This window comes from Tupaia chinensis, unplaced genomic scaffold (genome assembly GCF_000334495.1).
Source record: "Tupaia chinensis unplaced genomic scaffold, TupChi_1.0 Scaffold146604_1, whole genome shotgun sequence".
Classification (NCBI taxonomy): Eukaryota; Metazoa; Chordata; class Mammalia; order Scandentia; family Tupaiidae; genus Tupaia; species Tupaia belangeri.
In genome coordinates, this window is record NW_006206460.1 from 1,033,880 (window position 1) to 1,045,690 (window position 11,811).

At 38.4% G+C, this 11,811-nt stretch overlaps 1 protein-coding gene across 2 annotated transcripts; it reads left to right on the plus strand.

The window, feature by feature from the left end:
* Window positions 1-2,297: 2,297 nt before the first annotated feature.
* LOC102477902 (ER membrane protein complex subunit 4-like) lies at window positions 2,298-2,870 on the plus strand. Of its 2 annotated transcripts, XM_014584361.2 has the most exons (2): window positions 2,298-2,673; window positions 2,835-2,854. In XM_014584361.2, the coding sequence occupies exons 1-2, from the start codon at window positions 2,319-2,321 to the stop codon at window positions 2,852-2,854; spliced, it is 375 nt and encodes a 124-aa protein (XP_014439847.1). In that variant the 5' UTR covers window positions 2,298-2,318. The 2 variants fall into 2 exon arrangements, with proteins under 2 accessions (XP_014439847.1, XP_014439846.1); XM_014584360.2 differs by having other exon boundaries at window positions 2,298-2,870.
* Window positions 2,871-11,811: the final 8,941 nt, after the last annotated feature.

The window sequence follows — 11,811 nt, forward strand, 5'->3', positions numbered from 1 at the left end:
TAAACTGAACCACTTGCAAAAAATTAGAAACTTCTCTTCGGAAACCTGAATAGAAAACTCCTCCTGTGGGGACCTCATTGCTAAACACAGCAGATGAGAGGCTTTGGCACAGAAGCAATCCACAGCAAAAGGGAAGCAAACTAGTTCCCAGTGGAAGAAATATTCTCCAAAAAGGTATCCAAAAGTGATTACATCATCCAATGACTAAAAGTCACAGAAGAGCCTTAAGTTTGAAAAAAAAAAAGAAACAGGAATTACGTCTCCATCAAAATAACACAATAACTCACCTCCATCTCTTGAAAAAACAGAAGCAGTAACCAAAATGTCAGAGAAAGAATTCAGAACATTCATAGTGACAAAACTCTATGAGTTGGAACAGAAAAGAGACAAAAAACTCCAAGAGATGAAGAAGTCCTTCCATGATTTGAAAGAAGAAATGGGCACCAAATCAAATGAAACTGTTAGAGATGAAGTATGTAGTACAGGAAATCAAAAACTTTCTTGAAAGTATTAAAAGCTGATTAGACCATGCTACTGTAGAAGACAAAACCTCTGACCTACGGGAAAAAAAAAAAGAAAAAGAAAATAACAACGAGGATAATGTACAGGAAATACCAGATTCCATTAAACGTCCAAACATCTGAATAATCAGCATGACAGTAACTAATAAGGCATGGAAAATCTATACCATGAAATCCTGGAAGAAAACTTCCCAAGTCTAGAGAAGCACTCAAACATCCAGACCAAACAAATACAAAGGACCTCAAATAGAATCAATCCAAGGTCCTCTCCATGGCACATATTAGCCAGACACACCAAAACCACAGATAAAACAGGATACTAAAACTGGCAAGAGAGAAACAAGAAGTGACTTATAAAAGCCATACCATCAGGCTAACTCCAGACCTTTCAACAGAAATGATCCAAGAAAGGAAAGAATGGGGAGACATACTGAAAGTGTTAAGAGAGAAACAATTTCAACCAAGATTATTATACCCAACAAGATTATCCTTCACATGTGAAAAAAAAGATTAAAATCTTCTCAGACAAACAAATCTGAAAGAATTTGCCAATACCAAACCAGCTCTTCAAAAAACTCTGAAGAGAATCCTGTTCCAGAAAAACTAAGAATGAACATCCAGAAATAAGGAAATAAAAGACAACCAAGACGATGGCCAACTTAAAGGTAGGGACAAGTCTGGAAATATCGCTACTAACACTGAATGTTAATGGATTAAATTCTCCAATCAAGAGACACAGACTGGCTGAATGGAAAAAAATAAAATACAGAAACCCTCCATCTGTTGCTTACAAGAAATGCATCTCATGGATAAAGACACACATGAACTAAAGGGTTGGAAAAAGGTTTTCCATGCAAATGGGAACCAAAAAAGAACTGGAATTGCAATACTAATTTCTGACAAGATAGGCTTTAAAACAAAAACTGTTTGAAAAGACAAAGAGGGGCACTATATTGTAGTAAAAGGGTCAATCGGTCAAGAAGATATAATGCTTATAAATATCTATGCACCTAACATAGGAGCACCTAAATACATGAAGAAAAGACCATTAGATCTAAAAGGAGAGATAGATTTCAACACAGTAATTGTTGGAGACTTCAGCACTTCACTATCCCCACTGGACAGATCTAGACAAAAAATAGATAAGGAGATAAAGAATCTAAATGATACCATAAATCAAATGGACTTAACAGACATCTATAGAACTTTCTACCTAAAAACCATGAGATATACTTTTTCTCACCCCCACATGGAACCTTTATGAAGATTGACCACATGATAGGGCACAAGGCAAGCCTCTACAGATTCAAAGGCATAGAAACTATATCCAGCATATTCTCTGACTATGATGGAATTAAACTTGATTTTAATTTCAAGAGAAATCCTCAAAAATACTCAAATATGTGGAAACTAAATAACCTACTACTGAATGACTTCACAACTACTGAAGAAATAAAGACTGAAATAAAAAGATTTACGGAAGCCAACAACATTGAGGACATATGCTTCCATAATCTTTGGGACACTGTAAAAGCAGGCAGAAGACGGAAGTTCATAGCAATTAGTGCACATAAAAAGAAGATGGAAAGAAGGCAAATGGATCACCTGACATAGTACCTCAGAGAATTGGAAAAGCAACAGAAAAAAAAAAAAAAAACTCTAGGAGAAAGAGTAATAAAGATCTGAACAGAAATAAATGAAATAGAGGAGATGGAGAAGTTGGGGACTCGAGTAGGCTGGTGGCTGGCATACACTTCAGAGTGAGGATCTCTGTGGCGTTAGGAGGCAGCGTTTGCCATGACGGCCCAGGGAGGCCTGGTGACCAACCGAGGCAGGCGCTTCAAGTGGGCCATTGAGCTGAGCAGGCCTGGAGGAGGCAGCAGGGGCCAGAGTGACCAGGGAAGTGGCCAGGGAGACTTACTATACCCAGTCGGTTACTTGGACAAGCAAGTGCCGGATAACAGTGTGCAAGAGACAGATCGGATCCTGGTGGAGAAGCACTGCTGGGACATTGCCTTGGGTCCTCTCAAACAGATTCCCATGAACCTCTTCATCATGTACATGGCGGGCAATACGATCTCCATCTTCCCTACTATGACGGTGTGTATGATGGCCTGGCGACCCATTCAGGCACTTATGGCCATTTCAGCAACTTTCAAGATGCTAGAAAGCTCAAGCCAGAAGTTTCTTCAGGGTTTGGTCTATCTCATTGGAAACCTGATGGGTTTGGCATTGACTGTTTACAAGTGTCAATCCATGGGACTGTTACCAACACATGCATCAGATTGGTTAGCCTTTATTGAGCCCCCTGAGAGAATGGAGTTCAGTGGTAGAGGACTGCTTTTGTAAACTGGGGCATCTAGTGCCTATGTGTTTGGGTCTCATTTATATCCTTTATGCCCAGTGGCTCCTCAGCATACTCTTAATGTGTAACACATATTGAAAAGAACCAAAAAGTTCTCTTTTCATCATGGTAGACAGAGTATCTTTGTAGACAAGGAAAATGTACATATAACTACAAACACAAAAAAACTGTATCACAACCTCTGACTGAAAATAATGTAGAAAACTTTATTTATGATTCCAGTACAGAGCAAAACAACAAATAAACCATAACTCTATGTAAACAAAAGAATGGTTGCTGCTAAATCAAAAACCATAGCAGCATCTTTCAATAAATTAAATGGTTGAGAATAATGCTTTTAAAAAGTTACACAATTTTCCCTTAAATCTATTTTAATGTTTCACTTCTATTTAACATAAGCTAGGACAGTAAAATTCTGGTGGAGACTCTTGTAGAAGAAACTAATGATGGATTCAGATTATACATGATGGAAAAAATAAACCAGACTAAAAGAGCACATTAAAAAAAAAAAGAAATAAATGAAATAGAAAATAAGCAAACTATAAAGAAAATAAATAAAAGTAAAAGCTGGTTTACATTCATGGTTTTACAGACAGAAAATGCTAAGCTCCTAAAAAAAAGGCAGAAATGGGATCAGTAGTTAGCAAAATGGCTACTGTAATGAGCAATATAACAGGCCATATAACAGGCAATATAACAGACATAGTATAAATACAGAACACCATTAGAGGATACTATGAACAACTATATGCCAAGGAACAAGAAAAACTGAATGAGATGGATAAATTCCTGGACACATATAATCTACCAAGATTGAGCCAGCGGAATATAGAAAGTCTGAATAGGCCCAGAACAAGACAAGACATTGAATCAGTAATAAATACTCTCCCAACAAAGAAAAACCCTGGTCCTGATGGCTTCACCTTTGAATTCTACAAAACTTTTAAAGAAGAGTTAAACCCCATTCTGCTTAAGTTATTTCTAAAGATCCAAAAAGATTAATCTCTCCATAATTCATTCTATGAAGCCTCCATCACCCTTATCCTTAAAACAGACAAGGACAGGACAAGGAAGGTAAACTATAGACCAATATCTCCAACGAATATAGATGCAAAGATTCTCAACAAGATACTAGCAAATTGTATCCAAGAACTTATAAAGAAGATTATACATCATGATCAGGTAGGCTTTATTCTAGGAATGCAAGGTTGGTTCAACATATGCCAAATCATAAATGTAATACACCATACTAACAGAAAGAAAGATAAAAAACCATATGATCATATCAATTGATGGAGAAAAGGCATTTGATAAGATATAACATCCCTTCATGATCAAGACTCTCAGCAATATTGGCATAAAAGGGTCATTTCTAAACACAATAAAAGCTATCTATGAAAAACCCATAGCGAACATCATCCTGAATGAAAAAAGCTGAAAGCTTTTCCACTAAAAACAGGTACAAGACAAGGATACACACTTTCTCCACTCGTCTTCAATATAGTACTGTAAGTCCTAACCAATGCAAACAGAAAAGAGAATAAAATAAAAGGCATTCAAATAGGAAAAGAAGAGGTGAAACTATCTCTATTTGCAGATGACATGATTGTATACATAGAAGACCCAATGGTATCCATGAAAAAATTCCTGGAAATAATACATGAATAAAGGTGCAGGATACAAAATCAACATACAGAAATCAATAGTATTTCTATATATGAACAGTAGGAAGACTGAGATGGAACTGAAGTAAGTAATTCCATTTACCATAGTCACAAAAAGTATAAGACACCTAGTAATAAATCTAAGCAAAGAAGCTAAAGACCTCCAGAAGAAAAACTATGAGAAGCTAAAAAAAGAAAAGACATTTTGTGTCATTTGAAAATGACACAAAAAAGTGGAAGGACACAGTAGGAAGACTGAGATGGAACTGAAGTAAGTAATTCCATTTACCATAGTCACAAAAAGTATAAGACACCTAGTAATAAATCTAAGCAAAGAAGCTAAAGACCTCCAGAAGAAAAACTATGAGAAGCTAAAAAAAGAAAAGACATTTTGTGTCATTTGAAAATGACACAAAAAAGTGGAAGGACATCCCATGTTCCTGGACTGGAAGAATTAATATAATAAAAATGGCAATTCTATCCAAATTAATATACATATTTAACACAATCCCAATCAAAGAGACAGAGACATTCTTCACAGATCTAGAAAAGATAATCATAGATTTTGTCTGGAACCATAAAAGACCCCATTTTGCTAAAGCCGTGCAAGAAGAGTGCAGTGGGTGGCCTCTCACTCCCTGACCCAAAAATATATAGCAAAGCTGTGATAATCAAAACAGCATGGTATTAGCACAAAAACAGACATGTGGACCAATGAAATAGAATAGAGACTCAGAAATAAACTCCCAAACATACAGTCAACTGATTTTTGACAAAGGGACAGTGGGAAAAGGAAAATCTCTTTAGCAAATGGTGCTAGAAAAACTGGATATCCACTTACAGAAAGATGAAACTAAAACCCTACCTCTTACCATTGACAAAAATCAACTAAGTGGCTCAAAGATCTAAACCTAAGACCTCAAACTATAAAACAACTGGTGGAAAACACTAGCGAAACTTTAGGAGGCATTGGGGTAGGCAAAGACTTCTTGAATAAGACCCCTAAAGCACAGTCAATAATCTCAAAAATAGACAAGTGGGACTATATCAGAACTAAAAAGTTTCTGCATGGCAAAAGACATAGTAATTAGTGTGATCTGACAGCCCTCAGAATGGGAAAATATTTTTGTAAACCATGCTTCAGAAAAGGGACTGATAACCAGAATACACAGGGAACTCAAGTGGCTTACCCAAAAAAAAGATGACCAACCCAATTAAGAGATGGTAGAATTAGCTGAAAAAGTAACTCTCTAAGGAACGCATATGAATAGCCAAAAGGCATATGAAAAAATGCTCAACACCCCTCATCATAAGGGAGATGCAGATTAAAACCACAATGAGATATCACCTAACTCCAGTCAGAATGACTAAGATTAAGAATATAAAAAGTGATAAGTGTTGGCAGGGATGTGGTGAAAAGGGTACTCTCTTACACTGCTGGTGAGAATGTAAATTGGTGTAGCCACGTGGAGAATGATATGGAGATTCCTCAAAGATCTACAAATGGAACTACCATATGATCCAGCAATCCTTTTCCTTGTTATCTACCCAAAGGACAGAAGAATAGTCAGAAAAGTGCTTGTACATCTATGTTTATTGCAGCATTATTCACATTTGCTAAGACATGGAACCAACCGAAACATCCACAGAGGAATGGGTTGTAAAAGTGTGGCACATATACTCTATGGAATACTACTCAGCCATTAAAAAAAAAAAAAAAAAAAAAAAACCTGCCAGCTTGCTACATGTCAAATGAGGCAAAAAAACAAAAACAAACAAAAAAACTACTCTATTCTTATAGCCTTTTAATAACACAATTGTTGGGACCAGCAGGTGTCTGCACTCTGGCTGAAACTGAATGACTAGAGGATATAGAAACATAGAAAATGGTTATAGATACCAGATACAGTGTGGGAAGAGGATGGGAAAAAAAGGAGAGTCTGAGGAAAGACATTAAGGAGAAAAATAGAGAGGCAAGACATTTGTGGGAACATTCACTTTTGTAAGCTAAGTGACATATGTAATTGAATGTATAAAAGAAATTAAAACAATTTTTTTTTCAATCTGAAGATCTGGGTTCTCTACCTTAGGAGAAAGTAGCTAATGGAGTTTTATATCTACATCTTCGAAGTACTTGGCTCCAGCAAGCACAAGTGTAGGAAAATACGAATTCCTTTCAGTATAAGCATTTTGAATCATTTCTCAGTCTTTACTAGAAAACTTTAACACATGATTTTTCAAAGTTTATTTATTTCTTCCCTAAGCAAGAAAGACAGATAGGCACCCCCCAACAAAGTCCTGACACTGTGGCCCAGCCCCAGCCTCAGCCAGACATGGATCATAGGCAAGCATGTACCCAGCATACTCAGGGAGGTCCCTTTATATGAACCTGGAACCTTCCATGTGGGTCAAACTCGCAATGTGTTGAGGTTTACTGGTGTGCCACCATCAGACACAAAGAAAACTTTAGATCGTCTGACATTTTGGCCATAAAGTAATAAGTTAGACTACTGAAGATACGGAACATATCCCTGACACAATCATTTAAGTAAATCAGTTGGAATCTTACTGCAGGGACAAATTTTTCAGTCAGAGACTCAAGAGGAAAAATGCAATTTCACGTTTCCATATCTGGAGAGTTTTCTAATAGAAGCTCCAATTCTGGCTAATAGAGAGACTGAAATGTCACAGCATGAGTGTCCATCCACCTTAGGAATTAGCCTATCAATTCATGTCTATATTTCAGTTACATTCAGTTAAAATCTGTTCAGATGTTATTTACTTCCCATCCTGGTTTCAGCTGGCTCCAGCATTCACGTTGGCAGGGCTGACAGGAGACTGTGTTCAAGCACTGAGAGTGGCCAGCTGCTCTGAGAGCCAAGTCCTCCCAGCCCCTGCTGGTACACTCCTCTCCACAACTTCGGGATCCTCCTTTCTCCTCCCACCAGGATCATGGCCTTGCCCATCTACCTTGGCAACTCCAGGTGCCCTTGGGTAATGGGAACTGTCCTTACTTCCCCTTTGCAGCTGCCTCAGGATGTCTAGTCCTGTCACTTTCTTCATGTACCATGCCATCTTCAGGACACTGCATAACCGGCCCTGGGGACGTGCTGGCTCCTCTCTACTACGTAATCTTTCTTTTGTCCATGTGATTCCATTTAAACAAAGCATACAGAATAGGATACAGAATAGGCAAATCCATAGAGACAAAGAACAGACGGTGGATTGCCAGGAGCCAGGGAGTGGGTTACAATAGGGAAAGGCTGGTTAAGGGGGTCTCCATGAGATGTGATAAAATATTTTGGCTGTAGATAGTATTGACAACTGCACAACATTGTGAATATATTAAAAGTCACTAACTTGTCAGTTTAAATGATTGAAGTTAGGATTCATATGCTCTGTGAATTTTACTTCAATAAAGAAAAAACATTTGGAAAAATGTGAAAAGTGGCTGAAATTAAATGATAAACTATAAGGATAGGAAAGAGTTCAAGGGTGAGTCTGTGGCATGGTGATGAAGGCAGCTGGATTTCACATGGCCAGGTGGCTTGAAAAACACGGCGCGTGCCCAAAATCCTGGGAGAAAGGATACAACATGGCCATTCCCCCAGGGGGCGCTCGCGCTCTCTCTCTCTCTCTCTCTCTCTCTCTCTCTCTCTTTTCCTCTCTTTCTCTCTCCCCTCTCTCTCCCCCATCCAGCTAGCGCACGTGCCTTATAGCAATTTTTTAAGCATTCAAATATTTTGCAAGTTGTAAAGCATGGAAAGATACAGTAACTTTTTTAGTTGAAAATGATGGAAAATATGAAGCAAAATAAATATAGCCTAAAGAAAACTTTGGTTTGTCTATGTAATTATCAGATGAAATGTATTTTAAGACAAAAAACCACCTGGTGGTAGAGAGGGTCAATTGTAATGACAGAAGATTCAATTCACCAAGAATGAAACAGATGTGTCTATATCCTGAAAGTATATAAAGCAAAAATTTATAGCAATATAAGAGAAAACTGACAAATTCATTTCAGTGGGACACTCTTCTACTGCACGTTTTTTTAACTTCAATGAAGACTTCCAGTAAGTTACTGCCTTATGGACTCAAGGGCGTAACTCACCTCCACTCAAGTTAAAGCACAATCAAGTGTTTTCCTGGTCTTTGGAATAGCAGAAAAATTAACATAGTTCACTGGCTCCCTCACCTTGCAAATTGTTTCTAACTCAGACTCAGCAGGTGTTTTTAGATGTAGCAATTGAGGATTTGTTGCCTTTGTTCACTGTCCCTGCAGGGGACTTCTCTCTACCCAGGATAACTAGTGACATCCTGAATCAGGAGTGAAGACTGAGGTCTGAGGGCACTGATGAAAAGTTCAGTGAGCTCAGAATCAAGGGTCAGTCACATCAGTTGCACGTGTGTCACCCCACACTTATCCATGCTCTTTACAGAAATTATCAATGTCACAGAGAAAGCTTTTATTTCTATTTTAAATCTTGTATCTCTTTATCTTTTAGTACAAAAACTTACTCTGTGAGGTTCCCCATTAACTAACAGTGCATTATAACATAAAAAAGCATAAATTGTACTTATTGCCAGTTTCTTGGCACAACAGAGTGAAAAGACATACTTATGAGGGGACTGTTCATGAAAAAAATGGAATTAAATTATGAGTTTATTTTGGTATTATCCCATATGGAAATCCATATATAGTTTCTTTTTTCTTTTCTTTTCTTTTTTTTTTTTTTTTGCCATAGGGCACATGCACTCGCCAGACAGACAGAGAGAGACAGACAGAAAGCGAAAAATCACCCTCCAGGGGGGATGACCACACCGCAATCCCTTCTCCTCCCCTCCTCTCAAGATTTTGGGCACTCACGCACATGCGCCTGGCGTGAGTTTTAAGCCACCGGGTCCAGGACGCGGACCACAGTCGACTACATGGGAGTCCAGTGACATAGCCATTATGCTAACTGCTGGTCCCCCACAGATAGTTTCTTTATAATCTGTTTTTTTCTATGAACTTTTTGAAGGTCCTCCCATTATATATTATATGTTTGGGTTTGTTTTGTTTTGTTTTGTTTTGTTTTGAGAGGTTTTTGCTATAAGGCGCCTGCACTCGCCAGAAAGACAGAGAGAGGCAGAGAGATAGAAAGCAAGAAATCACCCCCCAGGGGGATGGCCACACCACAATCCCTTCTTCTCCATTCTCTTATAGGGATCTTGGGCATGCACGCACACGCACCTGGCATGAGTTTAAACCACTGGGTCTGGGACTCGAACCGCAGTCGACTACAGCGACATAGCCATTATGCCAACTACTGGTCCCATCCCATTACATATTATATGTTTATGTATGTATTTAATCCCTTAATAACCACAATTCACTAAGACCAAGAGACACTAATGATGATGTCCTCAGCTCTGCTCTGAGAGTAGAGGGGGATGAATGGCATTCCAGGGCACCTTCTGATTTACAGGGTGGCCCCTTTTATCTCAGCTCAGGGAATTGCTGCTGTTTTTGTCCTGTTTCCAGCTGACTTACACAATGACTCACAAATGATTCATCCTTAAATGGATGTATTTTCACCAACATCAGAGTTTTCAAGGATGACCAGATCAAAGAATTGTTAAAGAAATTTGCCAATAGCTCATTCTACTTGTCCTTCCAAGCAAAACATTAACTTCATAATAGACTTTAGAAGTTTTAGGCCTTAAGAGAGTGGCATGGAAGGTTTTGGTGTTAAGTGTGCCACTTCGAACAACGCATTGTGGATCCAGTATCTTCTTTTTCTTTTGTTTATAAAATTCACTATATTCACACTGGGGAAAAAAATAACCTTTGCTTATTCTTTTTTTTTTCTTTTGGTGAGGTTTTTGCCACAGGGCACATGCGCTCGCCAGACAGACAGAGAGACAAAGAGACAGAAAGTGAGAAATCACCCCCCAGGGGGCATGGCCACACCGCAATCCCCTCTCCTCCATTCTCCTCTCAGGATCTTGGGCACGCACACACACGCACCCGGCGTGAGTTTTAAGCCACTGTGTCCGGGACTCGAACCGCGGTTGACTACATGGAAGTCCAGCGACATAGCCATTATGCTAACTGCTAGTCCCACCTTTGCTTATTCTAGGAAATGTTGTTCTACCCAAATTTTTTTTGACAATTAATTGAAAACATTGATGAAATAATGTTCCCATAGAGTGTAAGCACAGAAAAGGCCGTGGGAACCAGGGACGAGCAGACCACTGATCTAAAAGTCCAGTTTTCAAATATTTACCCCAAACTTCCTTATTCAGATGGCTGGGTACAATCGTCACATGCAGAGAGGCTTTTATTCTAGGTTAATAAATATGTTTTTAACATTTATATTTGAGTTGTAGGTGCTAATGATGTTTTCTGAAATTCCAAAAGTTACAGTTTCTAATTTTTAAGCCTATCTCTGTCTTTCTTCCACATGGGAGAGAGAGAGAGACACGAAGATATCATTCTCAACAGAACCTTTATGCCAGAATCCTAGCCAGCCTCAGCCAGTCCCAGATCATGGCAAACACATGCATATTGTTCTCTGGGAGGTCTCAGGACACGAACCTGGAACCTTCCCATGTCAGCCTCACAGAACTTCGTGTTTCACCATTTCACCATCCAGCCCTTGAAAGTTTAATTTCTGCTAGCATCTTTGTTTCTATGCCTCAAATAATCATTTATAGTCATTGATTCACTTCCATTAATCAGGAACTGAGTGAAATTTAGAAATAACTGCTAAATGCAAATATAAAACACATTATAAACTCTCAAAAACAAAAATGTATTTATTGAAATATCCTATATCCTCTTAAGTGAATAGTAACCAAATTATAATTGATTTTACTTTTTGATTTTGTGACATACATTTTTTTTTCTCTTAAATTTACTAAGCCACCTAATAAAGGGGAGATGTTAGTAGCTCATTAACACCAGTGTGACAACTGCTTTATGCAAAGGTGTAGTGCCTGAGACCCACGGAGTTGGCATGAGAGACAACAAAACAGTGCTTTAAAGGAGATTAACTGAGAATGCTGTTAGGATTTATTTAACTGAGGAAAGCTTTAAAAGTTGAAGATCAATTATGGGACAACTAGGGTAAACTAAGTGAAATACTGAGAGACCCAGCTGGGACAAAATCCATAGAAATACAGCAAAAGAATTTTTTAAAGAGATTTTTGCCTTAGGGCACACGTGCTCACCAGAGAGAAAGAGAGACACAGAGAGAGTGAGAGGGAAAGTGAGATA